General features: G+C 52.6%; 1 protein-coding gene across 2 annotated transcripts in view; it reads right to left on the bottom strand.

Annotated features, from left to right (window-relative positions):
• The window catches only part of TUBGCP3 (tubulin gamma complex component 3), a 65,702-nt gene that overhangs the window by 20,656 nt on the left and 25,028 nt on the right, over positions 1-20,018 (bottom strand). Inside the window, exons 8-14 of one of the 2 annotated variants that reach the window (XM_059143779.1) lie at positions 19,886-20,011; positions 18,916-18,984; positions 18,242-18,374; positions 17,448-17,614; positions 3,795-3,905; positions 3,393-3,501; positions 290-479 (exon numbers count right to left, since the gene is read on the bottom strand). In XM_059143779.1, coding sequence (XP_058999762.1) covers positions 290-479; positions 3,393-3,501; positions 3,795-3,905; positions 17,448-17,614; positions 18,242-18,374; positions 18,916-18,984; positions 19,886-20,011 — 905 coding nt within the window. The remainder of the gene's footprint in view (positions 1-289; positions 480-3,392; positions 3,502-3,794; positions 3,906-17,447; positions 17,615-18,241; positions 18,375-18,915; positions 18,985-19,885; positions 20,012-20,018) is intronic. The other variant, XM_059143780.1, reaches the window with a different exon arrangement.

The raw sequence follows: 20,018 nt of genomic DNA, 5'->3' as shown, positions 1-20,018 counted from the left end.
AAAAAAAAAAAAAAAGAAACAGTATGTTTTTTGGACTCATTTCAAACAAGAGCCAACTGTGACCCCGCTGCATGCCCTGTGGACACTGGACAGTTGGCGCCACAGCATGCCCCAGGCCCACGGGCTCCTCCGTGAACGAGGCACAGAATGAGCACAAAGAAAGGGACTTTAGCGTGACAGTCTCTTCGATGGCACCTCACCAGTACGCTCTACAAGAATTCAGCAAGTCTCCCTGTGACGCCCTCTGCTCTTCCCGACCGCGCCCCTGCTGGCGGGCCGAGACGCTTACTTGAGAAGGTCCATCAGGTGTCGTATGAAGTCGCCCTGTCCAAGCAGCAGGTACCGCCTCACGGCCTGCATGTGGTCCAGCAGGCTGTACCTCTTGTTCAGGACATCCAACAGGTACTTGCTGGTCTCAAAGTAGGCCGCGTCGATTTTCCCCCGAAACGCATTCTCCAAATCTGTGAACAAATCTGTAGCTATAAAGAACGAGAGGAGAAGTACACAGACGTACGTGATTTGTATTTCAATAAACATAAAACGAAAGGCCCCCACCTACAGAAGCCATTGCCAAAACCCCCAAATGGCCTTGAGGGCAGACCCGGCGGGATGCGTGCCCAGGAAGGCGAGCGAGCCCGCAGCCCCAGGCCGTGACCTGGGAAGGGGCCCTCATAGCAGGCTGGCGCGTGCGGACCTCCGGGGCAAGTCAGGGTAACAAACCCGAAACTGCCCCCACCTCAGCAGTGAGCCATGCGGTGCAGGGCAGGCACGACCCAAGGGTCCACACGCGCCCACGGGATGCCCTGGGAAGTGGTCACGGGACGGCCCGTGTGAGGACGGGCCATGCGAACGGCGAGCCTGGCTATCGGGTCAGGGTCGCCACGGCAGCCGCGTCGGCAGATTTCTGGGGGGACGCAGAGTAAGAGCAGACTGTCACCAGCAAGGAGACCTAACTCTCAGCAGTAGCATAACAAACAAACGTTTCCAGTTTTACTCTGAGCAGAAACGGCACAGGGAGAAGACACATGTGCGGAGCGGCTTGCTCGGGGTCAGACAAGACGAAAGGCCTCAGCAGCGCACGGTCTTCCGCTCGAGCCGCTCCCAAGCCTCAGGAGCCTTCGGGACTGTTTTCTGTTTGCTGCTCAGAGTAACAGTCCAGTAAGAAAGACCTGCTTTGATCACTGCTGTTCAGACCACACGTCACTGTGTGGTGGCGTCCAATGACACAGTAACGTGTAGACACGACTCGTGAGCGGAATCGCGGCCACGGTTTAAGGGGTGGTGGGGTGTGGGCTGTGTACTTCTGCTCGTCTGTATCGTTTAAAAATGTCAATGTTACCCCAGAAATGCTTTCAGGGTTAGGGTTAGGGCTGGAGGGGACAGCGGCACAGCAGCATCCCTGCGGCCCAGTGGCACCCAATCCCCTGCGGCCTCCGCACGTGAGCACAGCCCCACGCCCCGTGCCCGAGCCAGCCGTCTTCTCTAGGCACTAGAGCACTCGACACCTGTCCGTACCATTCTCCTGGCTCTTCCTCCCTGTTCTACCTCTCAAACACGGTATCTCCGGAATGTCTGTACTCGGACCACAGCTCTCTCTGTTCTAAGAACTAAACCAGGGTCCACGAGTCGCTAAACCGTGTGCTAAATGCACTGAGGGCGGGAGAAGACGCGTCTGACCCCAACAGCCGGAGTACCCGCGACACCACGGAGCCCTGTCCCAAGCAGCATGGTGACACGGGCACCTCCCAGAGCCCAGCAGCTGTGGCCTCCGTCTGGATTCCCGGCACAGCGCTTCCAGCACACTCCGGAGACCTCCTCCTGCGAGTCCTCTCAGACACGGAAACCAAACTGGGCCGAGAGGCACGTAAAGAGATGCTTGCCACCACTCACCCTCAGGGAAACACAAATCAGACCAGAGAGGCACCACCTCACCCCTGCCAGAATGGCCAGAAGCCGAAACACACCCATAGGCACTGGCGAGGCTGCGGACGAAGGGGAGCCCACGGGCACAGCTGGCAGAAGCGCAAGCCAGAGCAGCCGCTGTGGAAAGTGCACGGAGGGTCAAGACATGGCAAGGACAGCGGCCATAAGCTCCTGGACATCCGCAACCAGGCATCCACCCAAAAAGGTAGAAACGCTACTCTGCAAAGACACACACACCCCACTTCAGGGCAGCGTCCCCTCAACACGAGATCCGGAAGCAGCCCAAGTGTCCCTGACAGACGTGCGGTCACAGCAAACGCGGGGTCTGCACACAACGGAACGGGACGCAGCCTTACAAGGAGGCAATCCCGCTGTGGCCACACGGACGGACCCCGAGAACGCGGCGCCAAGAGAAGTGAGGCGGCTCAGAAACACTGTATGCAGCCTGCAGCCGTCCGACCCAGGAGCCGCGAGCCGAGTGGCGGCTGCAGGGCTGCGGGCAGGCGGGACGGTCACAGGGCACAGTCCTGGTGATGCCAGGCGAGAAAGGTCTGGGGTCTAGCCCACACCCAGGGCCTACAGCCAGCCCTGCAGGGTCGTACACTTGCAGCACTTCCCGCCTGTTACTGCTGGTGATCGTGATTTCCCCTGCACGTTTCTCTCACAGCCATCACCACGAACAAGAACTCGTACCGTCTTGCCTACACCTGCCACGCTGTCCCATGCACAGTCGGAGGGAGCCCGTGAGCAGGAAACGCAGCCTCGGCCAGAGAGCGGTACGCGCCCGCCACCGTGGACTCACAGGGCCGAGGGGCAGCGATGGGGAAAGCGGAGGACAGCTGCGAAGGGAGCCAGACGCCGCTCAGAGCAGGTGGCCATGCCACGCAGCACCCGCGGCACTCGGAACGCGAGACACGTGTAAGCCCTGCCGAGCCCTGACTAAGCCTCCAGGTCGGCTGCGGCCACCATCAGCAGCAGCTGCCCTTCCTCATCCCGGCAAAGCATTGCTACAGCAGCTAAAGAAAACGGGAATATAAATTACTACGGGGGGTTAGTTAAACACCCAGACCTCATCTAAAACTTATTGTTTAACCCCACATAAAAAAATGGAATTGAGGGGCACCTGGGGGGTTCAGTGGGTTAAGCCGCTGCCTTCGGCTCGGGTCATGACTCAGGGTCCTGGGATCGAGCCCCACATCAGGCTCCCTGCTCAGCGGGGAGCCTGCTTCCCCCGCACCCGTGCCTGCCTCTCTGCCTGCTTGAGATGTCTCTCTGTCAAATAAATAAATAGAATCTTTAAAAAGGGGGGGGGGGGGATTGGAAATTTGCATAGTGGTATTTCATACACATCACACTACGTACGAAGGTATTTTGGACAACAATTCAGAGCATCCGTCCGTCCCCCTGGAAGAAGGCGGCTCTGGGCAGTACATACACACACAGCCCCTCCACCGCCCACGCCCGCGTACCATCCTGGGGGGAGTCTGCAGACTTGGTCACTGCTATCATCTTGGCGGTGGGCGTCTGGTCATGACAGACCTGGTGCAGGAAATTTATTGACTTTCCTATCAAAAGGACCTAAAACGGAAAATAGCCTGGAGTTACCTTTACATACAAATGATTAATCGTGCAACTACTACAGAGATTTGTAAGAACAACCTACGAACTGGAAACTAAAGAACGAGACGCCAGGGGCAGCATCGAGTGAATTCCAGACACTGGAAAGATCTCACTCGCTGACACGCGTTAATAGATAACGGATTCAATTCCTACGCGCTTCTAACAGTAAAATGCAGTAAAACCGCGTTAAGAAGATTCCTCCTGTCACATGGTGGGCAGATACGAAGCCCGAGCGTGTCTCCCGGCCTTACCTTTCTGGACTGGTCCATCGTGATGAAGGAGGGAATCATGGATTTCCGCAAGGTGTACTTGTCCTGCCACAGGCGGTCTGTCTTCACCGCTGGGTCGGAGGCTACAAAAAACTGAGAGCAGAGACAGCCGCGTCAGACAGTGACCCTCACGGCGAACGACCCGCTAACAGCAACGCCAAAGGAGCCCTGAGAGCCCGGCCCTCTAGACACAGGAGACTCGCCCGTTACAAACAAATCTCGTCTTAGAAAGCACTTTGGACACCTCACTCTCTACGCGGAAATCGCGTTATGTCCCAGACTCCCTAAACGCAGTGTAACGGAGCAGGCTCTGTCCCAAAGGCGCCCAATGTCCGCGGCCAGCGTCGGCGGCGGACCCCCGCGGGCAAACTCGCGGTCTGGTGGGAGGACGGCGCTCTCCCTCCGTCCAAACGTGCGGCCCCTCCCGCCGTGCGCAGCCCCCGCAGGCTCTCCCTCGCAGAGCCCCCCGAGCCCGGAACGCAGGGGCTGAAGCAGACATGCTCCACGGGGACCGAGGGCTCTGGGCAGACCTGGACACGCGGGCGGGCGGCACCCCTCGGCCCAGCAGCGCTGTCAGACGCGACCTTCCGAGAACCAGCCTCGCTCAGAAGCTTCTTCCCGGTCCGCTGGGCTCTTCCCCTGGCGACCCCCGCGCAGTCTGCCGTCTGACCACACAAAGGGCAAGGGTGGTCGGAGCTAACTGGGTCCGACTCCCCCCTCGGCCACCGCCACAAGGCCGCTCTCGTCCCGGCGCTCGTCACGTTCCAAGGGAGCAGCGGAGCCGCGCCCAGCCTTACCTGCGGGGGACCAGCCGACTGCAGAGAGCCGCGCCCACGGCACTCCCAGGAGCAGGACGCCCACCTCCCCGCAGGTCTGGCCGGTCGGCGGGCGGAAGCCGGGCTGCCTGCACCGCTGCTGTCCTGACAACGGACCCTGGGCCCGCTCTCCTGTGCGAATGGCCATCTGCTCTTCTTCGCCCGTGACCTGTCTTTCCATCCCCTCAACCCACCTTCCTCTGGGACTCTGTTCTCTTCTCATCAACATACGAAACTGTTGTATTTGGGATAATGACCATTTGTGGGTCCGGACTGTAAATGTTCGCACGCGAATCCTTTACCACTATTTACAATACACTCCGGTTTTGCTTTGTTCCTGTTCCGTCGTGCAGGTAGATGACTTCCTAACAGCTTCTGCGTTTCCTGTCTTCCTAAGAGCTTCCCGTTCCCTGGTCACACAAGTATCCCGCCCGGTTTTCTCCCGGCAGTCCTGCCGTGCTGTTTCTAGGACTCCGGTCCTTCATCCCTCTGGAAAGTCTCCTGGATGGAATGCAGGGGTCTGGCTTTCCTTCCGCACAGCATCCGCCGCCTAGTGGCCGAGTCACCCAGCGCCTTCTCAATGTGCCATTTCTTCCTCTGGACTAGGACACCTCATCAGCAACCCTCGCTGTCCTTAACTGTATCAACAGGTCAGAACGGCGGAAAGTTGACGAGACCGAGAGAGGCTGAGGCGGCACCGGACAGCATCCTCCTCTCCCGGCCTCCAAGGGGGACCCGTGGGCTTCGGGTTTCATCCTCACGGACCGGACGTAAGCACACCTGGGTTCCAAGCCGTACACGGACTACCCTTCCCGGAACTCGGGGTTCCCATTCTGGGAGGACAGGAGCCTCTTCAAGCCAGCTGTGAAGTCCTTCAGACTTGAGCCGCACTGTCTCCCTTGCTTCTGGTCTGGAAGAAGCTCGAGGCTCATCTTCCTCTCTCCCCCAGACCTAGACTCAGCCCCGCCTCGGAGCCCTGGTTCCTCTCAAAGGACACTTGCGCCACAACGTCGGTACCTGGTAGTGTCTCCTGTTAGAAACGGGGCACTGGCCATGTCACGCGTGGCACCCTGGCTCCCTAGCAGGACTGTCAAATCCACTTAAGTCACAACATACCTGAAGGGCCTCTTCCCGTGATTCTGACACAAGTTCCAAATCAACCAGACACAGCCCTCCCCAAGGAAAGTCTATCCACAGAGACAAAATGTATTTAAAGAATTTTAAAAATATTTTTAGTCATCATACAGCAATACAAAAGTAATGGTTTCTTAGCAGAACATAAAGAACCCAAATTAACCCCAGTCGAGAGAAGCTGAACGGTCACTAAGGCACACAGTCCACTTAACTTAAAAAAAAGACATTTTTATGTTGAAGGATTCTAGATCACAGAAAAATATACAGAATGCTTCAGCTTATTTTATGGGTCCCGTATAACACTAGCAAAGCCTGATAAAAATAATACCTAAAATGGGTACCTGGGTGGCTCAGTCGATTAAGTGGCCGACTTGGTTTCAGCTCAGGTCATGACCTCGGGGTCCTGAGAGCGAGCCCCGCGTGGGGCTCCCTGCTCAGCACAGAGTCTGCTGAGGATTCTCTCCCTCTGCCTCTGCCTTTTCTCTCTCTCCCATAAATAAATCTGAAAAAATTATAATACCCCAAATGGAAGGACAGGTCAGTTTCACTGTGAATACATATGGAAAAATCAGGAATAAAGTAGTGCCCCTGCGTGACTAGAGTAGGACCGTTTCTCTCAGGGTACGTCACGCTTCCATACATTACAGGGTACGTTAAGTTACTGTCTAAAGACAAGGAAAGAGACAACGAATTATAAAACAGTATCATGTCGTCATTAAAACTACAGGTTTTTCTGAACTATCCTAAACCCTTCCAAGAACCGAGTGGAAAAACGCGCAGCTCTTCTTGCCGGGGAGAAAACAGCGCACATATCCACAAAACCACTTCCATGTGCCTCTCAGGACCTGCAGGGATCACGCTCTACCCAGCCTTGGTACAGGATAATAAAATTCAATGGCATGAAATTTTCATTATTTTTTAAAAAAAAAATGCTATTTGGTAAAGCAGGAATGCAAAATAGTAGGTTTCAGAAATATATTCAATGAAAGCTGAAAAGTTTTTTTCTTATTCACTTCAAATTAAAATGAAGTAAAAAGGGTTACAAAATACCATGCATGCGCCGTATCTGACACACAGAGAAATATACAATAAATATTAACAGGTTATCTGTTCAAGATGGATCACTAATAAACTTTCTCTGTTAATATGCTCAAAATTTTTAGTTAATAAACATTTTTAAATCAGAAAAAATAGTGTCCAAAAGAATGGAGTAAGTACTTCAAGCCAGTGAGTGAGCATAGGTGCCAGTAAACACTCAGTAACATCGCTTTTCCAAGGCACTCAAAGAAAAGGGTATTTTTTTTTCGGTTCAAGGAAATCTACTCCCAAGGATGAATATTTACGGAAACACAATTTTTAGGGGCATTAAGTCAGGCCTAGGTGGTATCCATTACACGCAGCCAATCTCCTTCGTAAGCAGGTATCTGAATAAATGCCAATATTTTTATGACCAAGACGATAAGATCACTATATTTATTTTCAACTCAAATTTCTTATCTTTAGGTACAAATTGAAATTACCAAGGTATTTATTGATCTTTACATTTTAGGTTTTTCTGATTTATATTCCTTTTCTAATCTTAAACACGCACTAGTGAAGGCTGGCGGCACAATCAGTACTGCGATGGCTAACCTACCGTCCCTTTAAGATACACGCCAACTACCCCTCACAGAAATATTTTTAAAATGTCATCAGCCCACCATGAGTAATCCAAAAGGTCACCGATCACCGCGCTCGCTGTGGCCCACCGCTCAGCAGACTAGACGGGCTGCGCGTAAACGGTCTTGATCAGTCACTCACTTAACAAAAAAAGCTCATTTCTCCAAACACCACACGAACTCGCCTGATAGCTGGAGTGTATCCGGGTTTTTATCAGTAAGAGCAATAAGACAATTTATTTTAGGAGATAAAAAACTCAGACAATTCAGTTATCTTTAGAAATGATGAAAGCATCACTACAGCTGGGGGCAGAGAGGCGTGCAGCCCGTCTGCCCGCAAACACGCAGAGGACTAGGTACATCCCCGCATTTAATTAATCCTCTGAAAAACACCCCGTTACAGAGGGAAAAAACCAAGGCCAGAACATAATTGCTTTTATTTCATTGATGCATTTTCCACTCAAGGTTCTTTAATTTTCACAGTGTCAAATGCAGAAAGAACTGAGAAAAAAATATGACATAATTGTACCATGATTTCTCATTAACTGTTGGACAGATGCCAAGGCCTCCCACACTAAAAACAGAAACGAAGAGGGTAATTTTCTTAGCAAGCAGCATAGCTTCTAAGAAACAGATCTGTTATTACACACAGACCCCCACCCTGACTGTCCACAGACAGGCAACTCCCACGAGCCCCACCCCGAGAGCCACCGGAGAGCAGTGACAGAAGCTCTGGGCCCAAGCGGTCCTGGCAGGACCTGGACCTGGGCACGGTAATGGGCGAGGTAAACGGGGCGTCCCAGCGGGCCGGCGGCGGGGCACAGCAGCGCCAGGACGGCAAGACCGCGTACGTGGTAGACGTCTACGTTCCGTCATCCCGAGCAAGAGTGTGAACGAAACGAGGGTGCTCGGTGCCTCCGCGGACACCCCGAAAGCAGCTGCCGCGCTCCCTCTGGCTCCGTCACTGACCTTCCGGCACAGGGTGTGGATCTGCAGCTTCACAGCGCGTAAGCAAACATCTGAAGCTCGTTTGAAAATGCTCGAATTCTGAAAGCCTTGGCCCTTCTTTTCTGGCTCCACGTTGAAGCCCTCACCCTTCGACAAGGGTTATCCAGAAGGCAAAAAATAAGAATAAATGAACATGGAACCATCTTGGGGCGCCTGGGTGGCTCAAGGGAAGCGTCGGCCTTCAGCTCCGGTCACGATCTCTGGGTCCTGGGATCGAGCCCGGTGTCCGGCTCCCTGCTTGGCGGGGTCTGCTTCTCCCTCTGCCCACCTGCCTCTCGTGCTCACTCTTCTGGCTCGCTCGCTCTAATAAATTCTTAAAAGAAAAGAAAAAACAAAAAAGGAAAGGAAAGGAAAGAAAAGAAAAAAAACTGGAACTATCTTGTTCTTGCCTTAAACAGGCGAAACTTGCTCACCGCACACGCCGGGAGAAGACCCGTGTGAGCTACAGGAGGCCCAACAGACCAGCTTCTCCAGGCAGCACCAGCAGCAAAGCGAAAACCAAATGCTTTCATTTGCACACCTCGTAACACCAAAAACAATCAGAAACTTCTTCCAAATGTTGAACGTACTTGCTAGTCGCTCACCGTACCCATCACCTCAGAGAGCTCTCCCTGGTCCGCCTCTGCACTTCCTGACAGAAGATGAACAAAACGAAAGCTGGATAGCGGTTCCTGCTGGCTGGGCTACAGGCGCCTATTTTTCGGTAACAACTCACAGTAAAGCCCCAACTGGCGGAGCCAGAGGCAGTCTGACAATTCCCTATCAGAAACAGCAAAGCTCGGAGGCCACCTGGAATTTCGGGGAAAAGGAAAAGAAACTCACTTCCAGGTTGCAAAATAGCCAGCGCCAGAGCCGCGAAGGCAGGACGCCGAGCCCTGAGCGGCAGGAGAGAAACCTTTCCAGGGAGCGCGGTTCAGTCCCGGCAGGTGACGGAGCCCCCGCAAGGACAGAACTAGACAGGACACAACGCGAGCACTCTAGAGCCGGACAGATGTCCTGCTCCAGCAGGAGCCTCGGGCGATGAAGTGCCCGAGCAGTGGACGGCCGGGTCAGAGACGGAAGGTCCAAAAGCTCCATAGGGACAGGCAAGGGCAGAGAAGGTTCTGGGTCCCCCACGTGACCTGCACCACAGCCCACCCCCGCCCCAAGGCAGGAGAACGGCGCGAGCCGTACGAGCTCCGGCCGGGGCTAACCTGCAGGAAGCCAGCTCCCACCCGCGACTTTTCTTGAGCCGAGGTCCGTGGGCACCGGCTGCAGAAAGGCGTGGGCACATGTGCGAGGGCCGGGGACGGCACTTGGGCACGAACTTCTGAAATTCGGCTCTCCCTTCCACCGTAAATGTGAAGGACGAATCCGGCCCCCGTGCCTCTGTTCCGGAAATCAGACGTGCTCACATCACCTGTGAAAAGCTCGGGCACAGATGTCCAAGTCACTAGTCGCTTCTCACTGAACATGTGGATAAAAACAGACGCTCCGGGACGCCTGGGTGGCTCAGTGGGTTGGACGACTGCCTTCAGCTCAGGTCATGATCCCGGAGTCCCGGGATCGAGTCCCGCATCGGGCTCCCAGCTGCATGGGGAGTCTGCTTCTCCCTCTGACCTTCTCCTCGCTCATGCTCTGTTTCTCTCTCTCAAATAAATAAATAAATTCTTTAAAAAAAAAAAAAAAAAAAAAAGCAGATGCTCCTGTATAGCCCATTTAGTATTAAATCTGGAAACACACGTAGGTTAAACAGAGCCCGTACCTCGTAATCTCACTCGTATGCAGTGGTTCCCATTCTTCCTGCACGGTTACGCTCCCCCCAGTGCCCCAGGACAAACTCCCAGACACTGTCCTCCAAGCGGGAGTGGGCGTGTGCTGCGGAGGCCCTCGGGACTCGCCCCTCCTCACCCCACCCTTGACCGCACGCTCGGCACACGTCCCGCTCGAGTCCGGCCAGGGCTGCACAGGCTCGGGCTCCATCGTGCTCCAAAACCTTCCCGTGCCCACGTCACCGTCCACGTCAAACCTCCCTACGAGGTGCCCAAGGCCCGCCAAAGGGACCCGAGACACAACGGCCGGGCTCTCCCCCGATACGGAGGACACCCCCAAACCAGCAGAGGCAGGAGAGTTAAATCTTAGGAGCCGGCCTCACGTAATACAGTCAGCACTTTAAAGTGGGATTCAGTGATTTTCTAGTATTTTCCATAACAAGGTGTGGAACCAGCACCGCTACTGAATTCTAGAACATCTTTTCCACCTGCAGACAGACTGTATACCCGTCAGGCAATGACCTCCCCGGCCCCTCTCTCCCCTGCCCAACAACACGAATCTTCTAAGAACTCGCCTATCCTGCATGTTCCAGGTAAGCGAAAGCATCCAATGTGTGTGTGACCTTCTGTGTCTGGCTTGTTTCACTCAGCCTCATGTTTTCAAGGTTCGCCCATGTCACGGCATCATCCCAGTCTCACTCCTTCTACGGCTGACAACCCGTTCCAGGACACGGACAGACGGCGTTCCGCCGGCCCACGCATGAGCTCCCGGACGCTGGCCCTACTTCCGCTCTGGACTCCACGGTAACGAGTAGCACTTCTGTGATATCCCCGTACGGGTTTTCATTGACTGTGTGTGCCGGCTTCTCTTGAGCACTGGGGACAGCCGGGTCCGCGTGGGACCTCCGCGGCACCGGGAGCTCCGTGCCCAGCGGCCGCAGCACTCCGTTCCCACCAGCACTGCGTTAGGCTCCAACTTCTCCGAGTCCTCACCGACACTTGTCACACTCTGGCTTTTCTTTCTTCTAACACCATCCCAGTGAGCGCGCGCGCCGGTACCCAACCGTGGGTCCCCGTTCACACTCCGTGACGAGCACGCTTCCGTCTTCTCCTGTGCTTCCTTAAGGCCGCCTGCAGATCTTCGGGAAGATCTCCGGCCTTGGCCCATTTCTCTACTGGGCTGTTCATCTTTGTGCTCGAGTCGGGACAGTTCTTTACACACGGGTGCTAGACCTTTACCACGCAGATGACCTGGAACATCTTCTCCCAGTCTGTGGGTTATTTTTTCACTTTCTCAATGTCTTTTGAAGTATGTAAGTTTTTAATTCTGAGGAAATCAATTTATCTCTTTTCTTTTGTTGCTTAAGCTTTTGGTGACGCATCTAAGACACCATTGCCTAATCCAGAGTCACGATTTATACCTGTGTTAACCTCTAAGAGCTCACAGCTGTCCGTGGGAGATGGACTTTGAGTTACTTCTTATGTATGGTACACATCTGAGGTCCAACTCGCTCTCTCGCGTGTGGATGTCTGGCCATCTCTGCACCACTGCCAAAAAGACTCGTCTTTCTTCATGAGTGGTCTTGGGGCTCTTGTTAAAAACCAACTGAACAAAAATAAATGTGTTCATTTCTGGAATCTCAATCCTACCCTCTCCACCTACCCGTCTATGCTCAGGCCAGGACCACAACTCTGCCTGCCGTGCCTTGTCTTATGTTATGCAATCAGGACGTGTGAATCTCCCAACTTTGGTGGTGGTGTTTTCCAGAGTGTGTGGCTCTCCAGGTGCCACGGACTTCGTTCCACAGGAAGGACCAGCCTTCCTATTTCTGCAAAAAGGCCACTGAAACTCTGATAGAAATGACGCTCGATCTGCAATCATTAGGGGAAGCACTGCCGGCTTCACCGTAAGCCCGCTCCCGACCCGGGAACACGCGCTGCCCGCGCTCACGGTCTGCGTTCACGTCTCCCCGCAGCTCTGCGGCTTCCGGTGTGCCCTGCTTCCAGCTCCTCGCTCGAGTTTCTCCCCACGCGCTGCTCAGTCCAGACACGATCACACAGGGATTACTTTCTTCATTTTATTTTCGGTGTTTATTTCAAACATATAACAAAGTGACCGATTTTCGTGTGGATACTGCACCCCGCTCACACGGAAAACGTGTTTATCAGATACATGTCATGAACACTTCAGTTTTCTACACATAAAATTTTGTCATCTACGACAGATATTATTTTATTTCATTTCCAATCTGAGAGTCTTTGTTTTTTAACGGTTATTCCCCTAACTGCCCTGCCTAGAGCCTCCGGTGCAATGTTAAGTAGAAGTGGGGAAACTGGAGCCCCTGTCCTGATCTTGGGGCTGGAGTGCACACCCTTTCACCGCTATGGTTACCGTCAGTGTTTTACAGATGCCCTTGATGAGGTGAGAAGCTCCTTTCTATTCCTACTCTGTGATGAACTTCATCAAATGCATCTTCTGCATCGACTGGGCTGTGTGTTTTTCCTTCACTTTTATCAGGATGACGTGTCAGATTACGTTGATTTTAATTATGCTGAACTACCCCTGCATTTCTGGGAGAAGTCTCACGTGCGTAGGGTGAACCATCCCCCGCTCCAGCCCATTTTAGTGCTCTGTGAGGACTCCTGCAACTATACCCACGAAGGACACTGGTCTGCAGTCTTCCTGGGTTGTATTTCTCGGGCGTTGGGCTCACACTAATAGTAGCTTCACAAAATGAGTTAAGAAGTGTTCTTTCCTCGATTTTCTGGAAGACTTCGAGAAAAATTAATGCTAACTTTTTACTTATCTGGTAGAATTCGCCAGTGAAGTCATCCAGCCCTGGCTTTCCTTTACTGGAAAGTGCCCGAGACTTTGCACTCAATCTCCTTACTTGTCGTAAATCTGTTCAGATTCTGTTTCTGCAGGACTTGGTGCCGATGGTTTGTGTTTCTAGGAACTCTCAGGTTTTATTAACTGCAAATGACTCCGTTTCTCCACTTTTGGAGGTGGCATTTACAGGATACAGAATTCCTGAATGGCAGTTTTTCCTTTCGGCGTTTTGAACGTGTCCCCTCCCACCCGCTGGCTCGCATGCTTTCCGGGGAGAGATCAGCTACTGACCTACTCAAGGACCTTCTCCGTGAGGACACGTGTGACGCTTCTAAGGTTCTCTGTCTTTCCACGGCTTGATTACAGAGTGGACTCTTGTGGGCCCTGGTGAGTCTTCCTACTTCAAGTTCCTCAGACCAGATTACCCGTTAGCCTACCAGCAGGCACCTTTCTTCTTCTTCTTACTCAAATCTGTTGTTGAGCCACTAGCGATGTTTTTTTCATTTCAGTTACTGTACTTTTCAACACCAGAATTTCTTCTCTGGGTCCTTTTTACAATTTCTGTTTACCTACATTTTGTGCTTTCTTTGATTACAGAACGGAGCATTTCCATATACAGGTACTTAATACACTACTTCCGGAAGAGCGGTCGTAAGACTCCCTTAGAGCTACTTACATTAACCGTACACTTGAAGAAATCGGATTATAAAATTAAGTTGTAACTCCTTACACAGATGAGGGAAAATGAAACGACCCAGGAACTGAAGAGACAAAAATACTCAAATTTTAATCATCTAAGGATCAAACACACAACGCAACTGTCTAAATAACCAAATTCTGATGGTAAACATATTATTTTAAGCAGAGAAAACCTTCCCAAAATTAATCGAAGACTTGAACGAACATTTACAAACGTGTGGTTCGACAGGAAGCAGAGAAGCCAGAGATGACCACGAGCCACAGAAAGGCCACAGACATCCGAGGGCCAGCGGGTCCTGACTCGACCTGGTGCCCTCGCTCTGTTAATTACAAGCGAACGACGTAAGGACGCGTATGATGCGCCTAACTCGCCCTCCCACATCGGCACAACCCACGGGCCGGCACCACCACCGCATGCGCACGGGAAGGCTCGGAAGCGCAGGCCGAGCCGCCTGCCGGGACAGAGCGCCTTGAGAGGCTGATGCGGAGCCACAGAACTCCAGGACCGATCCCTCAGGCTCTGCCCAACAGTGGTGAAGCAGCTGAGTTGCAACAAGACCCACTGCTAGGCGGTGGGAGCCCACTGGCGTCAGAGTACCAACCACGGCAGGCCCAGAGCCGGGAACGTCACACACTTTACGTCCAGAAGGATTCATTTTAGCTCTGTCAGTCACGATGCACTTTGAGAAATCCCAGCGGCACACCCGTGAAGCAAACAAGCTCCTCTGGGGCGTGACGGACAGGCTGGGCAAAGTCACCAGCGAACGAAACCCTTGCCGATCCTCAAGAGCCCAAGCCCTTCCTTCTCTCAACTCAGACCCCAAATGAGAATACCAGGAAATACAAAACCTTTAAAAAAAAAAAAAAAAAAAAAAAAAGGTAAATCTACTTAGTACAAGGTCAGTACTCAGTCTAAGGAGCATTTTGTACAGTCCTTCCGACGTTTCTAGAAGTGTGAAATTATACAAACGGAAAAGGATGTAAGAAACATTTTACCAATGAGGCCAGAACTGAGCAGTTGAAGTGATCGTTTTGCTAATCCTAATACCGAATTCGACAGGGATGCTTACTCTTTAAATAAATAAAACCCACCGTTTACCTTCTATATATTCTGTGCAACAAGAGTTCTCCAAAATGAGTGACCCCACGTAAGCTACCCCAGTCTTAAAGCATTTGCTTCTGTCTCACCCCAGTGAGTCCTTGTTCAAAGACAGCAGAGAAAACGTCGAGAGGAAAATACGAAGTCTGCCTGACTCCATCTCATTTGCCGTCAGTCCTCCAGTGCCACAATGAGTACCAACAAAATAAACAAGTAAACAAGCCCAAATCACACCAAAGGCAGACAATTGATAAGGAACCGGTGGTACTTCAGAGCCTATTTTAAAAACACAGATGTATACGATGAATCAGTGGTATAATTAAGGACACCTTGAAAACCTCACTGCTACAAAACGCAAACTAAATTATTCTCAAGAAAGACAAAAGTATTACAAATTAGAAATGAGGTACTAAATTTAAAGAAGATAATTAGCCAGTCTGTGGCTCTGACTTTAATGGGTGGCAATACGTATGTGCCAGTAGGATCCAGACGATACCCACCCCAACCTCCGAGAAAATCAAGTTCATTAAGTCATCTGGCAGCTACTAAGAAAATGAGAATCACCCAAATTCATATGGTTTATGTATTAATTACTAAGTGGAGAAGATGTGGAATATAAATTCTTTATTAATAAAAAGGGACAATTTTTCATCTTTTTATAATCTTAATTTTTCTCCCTATATAAATTTATTTCTGTATGTCATTACAAGAAAATCTTGACTCTGTTTTATCAGAGAGTGAGATTAAGTCCAATTTCAGTAAGAATTTGGGAACACCTCTCTTTTCCTGTTAGGTGCTGTGCGCTGGAATGTGCTATATACGGTAGATGTGGCAAAAGGAACATTGGGGGAGGGTCAGCAGTTGAATCTGTGACTCTCACAACTTTTAAGTCTGAATAACAGTCTTAACAAAACCGTTTAAAAAAATAATTTTAAAAATGTAATCACATGGGGTGCCTGGGTGGCTCAGTGGGTTAAAGCCATTGCCTTCGGCTCAGGTCATGATCCCAGGGTCCTGGGACTGAGTCCTGCATCGGGCTCTCTGCTCAGCGGGGAGCCTGCTTCCTCCTCTCTCTCTGCTGCCTCTCTGCCTAGTTGTGATCTCTGTCAAATAAATAAATGAAATCTTAAAAAAACAAAATGCAATCACAGACCTAAGATATCCAAATACATAAAACCATCCTAAGATTCAAGTCTAGAAAAACAGACAAATCTGCTAGGAAAATGGGAAACAGTAAGACACTAGAATAAGAACAACTCATGACCACGAACACTGGCCCATCTCACTAGGAACCAGTAAAACGCATCATAGGAGAGGCCGCGCATCACGCCCTGGAGCAAAAGCCGTTCCAAGACGCGAGTGGGAGAGCTGAGCCGGGCGGTGGGGAGCAGCAGGAACCACAGAGGGCCGGGGCGGGGGGACGGGCAGCACCACCCCAGCTGGAAAGATGAGAACCAAGACTGAAAGGATGTCCTCCCCAACAGTGGGCAACGCCCCCTCCCAGGGCCGACCATAGAGAACCGGCCAACACCCCTCCCAGGGCCGACCGTAGAGAACCGGCCAACACAGAGAGAGGCACAGGAAAGGATGTTCTTTCCAAGGCTGTTTAAAAGGTTGGCAACGGCGAACACCAGCAGCCGCACAGAGGAGCCACTACACACAAGCGGGAAGTCCACGTTCAGTGTGCGCAGCAGTACGGCACGCCGGCAGCGCCGCCATGGAAGGGGCCGCGGGACACGATGAGCCGCCCACGCCGGCACCTGCGGACGCCACCCTTCGTGGGCTCCGCAGCCAGGCCTGTCTGCAAAGGCCCGTCTCCAGCACGACTATCAGGAAACAAGGCGCATGATGAGACGCTCATGACCGCTCCCACCAAGTTCATCCACAAGACGCTAGGTGAGCCCACGAACCCAGGACCAGGGGGCACAAATCGCAGGCACCCCCACACTCCCCAGCATTCCCTCCACCCCACGCACCCGCTGCCAGGACCCCTTCTGCCCGTGATCCTCCCCCACCGCGGTCATGAGCCCCAGCGGCGTGTCTGCAGGGAAACCGCCCGATTCTCTCCGGAACCCAAGGAGGGCTGAACCGCTTCACGCATGTCAACGGTGCCACGATCCTTGCGAGGCTGCTGGCCCGTCGGAAGGGAGCGGCACTGACGAGGGCTGGGAGTGGGCCGTGCCCCTCCTCCTCCAGGTCAGAGGAGGATCTTACCACGCGGTCCCGCGGGGCGCACGGTCCTTGGGACGTGCAGCCTCCCCGCAGAATGGACCGGGCCTACACCACGCAGCAGGAACGCAGATTCTGTCACCAGCACTGCGGGCACCACGGGGCCCCAGAACCCATGATGCTGCCTGCGAGGACAAGGGAAGGGCATGGGAGACCCGGTCCCAGTCCCGTGCAGGGGACGGACCTCCCGAGCTTCCCACCGTTAAAAACCGGGCGCTAGTTCTCCGCAGAGCTCCTGCAGCGCTGCATGGAGGGAACCGGGGTTCCAAGCTCCGTGGACACGATGCGCGGCGCTCAAAGAAGCAGCCTGGCCTCCTGGGGAGGGGAAGGCCACAGCCACAGGGAGCAGCCCAGGAGGGCGCGGGCACCACTGCCTCTGGGAGCCGCCCCGAGGCCAGAAGGGGTTCCTTACTTCGTGGTACGTGTCCTCGAGCTCCCCGTCGTAGATCCAGCGGTACAGGAAACTCAGCACGGGGTGGGACACCAGGCTGAGGATGTGCTGCACCAGCGACCTCACGTACGGGTCTCCTGTCTTCGTGTACGCGTGCACAGCGGAGGCCAGCTCACCCCCTTTCCTTCCTGCGGAACACATGGAGGACACCCAAGTTGCGCTCCCTGCACACCCCACGAGCGCACCCTTGCCGGCACACGCTTCCTCACGTGCCTCACTCAGCCCTCCCGACCCTGGAGACGGGGACTCTCCGTGCCCGCGCATGACAGCCTGAGAGAAAAGACAGAGAGTTCTTGGCCAAGGTAGCACAGTGAGGAAACGTGTTGAGAAGACAAGCAGAGATGCAGACCAAGAGCCCAGGAGAGGCCTCGGCCAGACGTGCACGCTTGAGAGTATGGGACACACAGTGGGAGAGCCCAGACGTGAGCCAGAACCTCAGGGGGAAGAGACCCCGGGAAAGGCTGCCAGGTCGGAGGCAAGCAAGAGAGGCACAAACATGTATAGTTACAGCCCGAGGACCACGAAAGCCTGAAAGACTAGGCCCTCCTCCTTCCTTCACGTCGATGAAATACTAAGCTTCCACAAATGCAAAGACAGGGCCGTGTTCGCAGCTGGTTATCCCCCTGCAAGTTATCTACGAGCCTGGACGTGACCGGCGTACGGAAGGACACACACGAGCAGGCACTAAACAAACGTAGATGACATTCCCCAAAACCCTCTTTGACGTAACAGAGGTCCGGGAGACGCAGAACAACCTTGGCAATGGTCCACCAGGGCCGCCAGAGTCTTCAGTCTTATCTTGGGGTCGTACGTCCACACCAGCAGGCGCCGGAGGGTCAGGCTACTCTCAAGGCCCAAATTCACACCCTGGTCGTCCTCCAACTGCAGCTGAGAAACCGCAAAGACGAAACGTGTAAGTACGAGCCGCCAAATGCGTCCATCGGTTCTCAATCCACGTACAGGGAGCGCGAAGCCAACGTTCCTCTGCGAGAAGACCAGCCCCTTCAGGCTCCTAGAGATGCGTTTACGCGGGAGCCAGAACCCTGACAGCGAGAGCATTGGCCTCCAGAAGACACTGGAACTTCATGGACAGCCACCCCTTACGAATATCAGTTTTATCTTTTAAAAGTAATTATGAAAGGGCGCCTGGGTGGCTCAGCGGGTTAAGCCTCTGCCTTCGGCTCAGGTCATGATCCCAGGGTCCTGGGATCGAGGCCTGCATTGGGCTCTCTGCTCAGCGGGGAGCCAGCTTCCCTCTCTCTCTCTGCCCGCCTCTCTGCGTACTTGGGATCTGTCTGTCAAATAAATAAATAAAATCTTTTTATAAATAAATAAATAATAAAAATAATTATGAAGAAACTTAAAAATTCTATGGAGTTGCAAGTGTGTAACACTGCAAATCACAAAGACATGAAAAAGCACAGCTTACCTGGGAATGGAGAACAGAGAGCAGCCGGTAGTACTCCTTCAGCTCCTGATGCAAGGCAGCACAGAAACTCTGCGGGAAAAAGCAGGTACCATGAAGCACGACCCCGTCCTCACGTGCCACACAGCCTCCCACGCCAGCAGGCGCGGAGTGTGCAGCCGCCGGGGCTTCCACCGTTCAGGTGCGCTGCAGGGTGAAAATGTTGTCGATGGGCCTCCGCAGCTAATGTCAGGGACGTGTCCCGCCTCAGCACAAACTTTGCAGAATAGAGATGTAAAACACAGATGACAGCTAAAAGTATATTCACTTTAGACAATAATCCCTCAGGATTATATTCCTGCCAAATCTTCAGTTAAAATCTGTTTCTCCAATGTTTTTAATTAGCAATATTGGAAAACTGGCAACTCCACGTTCCTCCCAATTTTTCACTGTTGCTGTTTTGACACTCATCTTCCACACCTGCATTATTAAAATCTTCGTTGTACATCTGCTATCTCAAACACTGCAAAGGTGACAAGTCAGAAGCTGTAAGAAAGACCTTCCCTTAGTCCTGAGACAAGAACTTTCTGGAACGAACTCTAGGATATAAACCGAGGCATACTCAGTGGAACGAACCTGCAAAGGGTAAAACCTGTTTCTTTAAACATCAGCCTCCACACCTGTGTGCATTTTTGAAAGTGGCCCGCAAGCCGTCACGTGGGGTTTACTTTAACGCGTTCACGCACTCTCCTGCGTTCACACTCCACCAACAGCGACCGCGAACGACACGCAGCGCTTGCTGATCTCTGTCCACACACACTGTGGTCTCCGTTGTCCAGAGTGGACCGTGACAGCTACAATGCTCTACTATCAAAACTTCTCTATTTGAAAAGAAACGTCTTTCTAAGAATTACTTTCACAACAAGATTTTAAGTACACTAAGTACTCCCCAAAACGAACGGTGTCCTAAATGTTCTGGCAACGATGAACATACCTGACCCACAAGTCCGAATGAGCGGTCCAGACTCCTCTGGTCGGTGTATTTTCTGATTTTATTGTGTAACCATCCCAACTCCGCAAGTCTCACTGCCGTATCCCTCAAAGATCTACTCAGGTTTGCCTAAAAG

The sequence above is a fragment of the Mustela lutreola genome, chromosome 13 (assembly GCF_030435805.1).
Source record: "Mustela lutreola isolate mMusLut2 chromosome 13, mMusLut2.pri, whole genome shotgun sequence".
NCBI classification, from domain to species: domain Eukaryota; kingdom Metazoa; phylum Chordata; class Mammalia; order Carnivora; family Mustelidae; genus Mustela; species Mustela lutreola.
The sequence above is the reverse complement of the archived record's forward strand: the minus strand, read 5'-3'. Positions and strand labels throughout refer to the sequence as shown.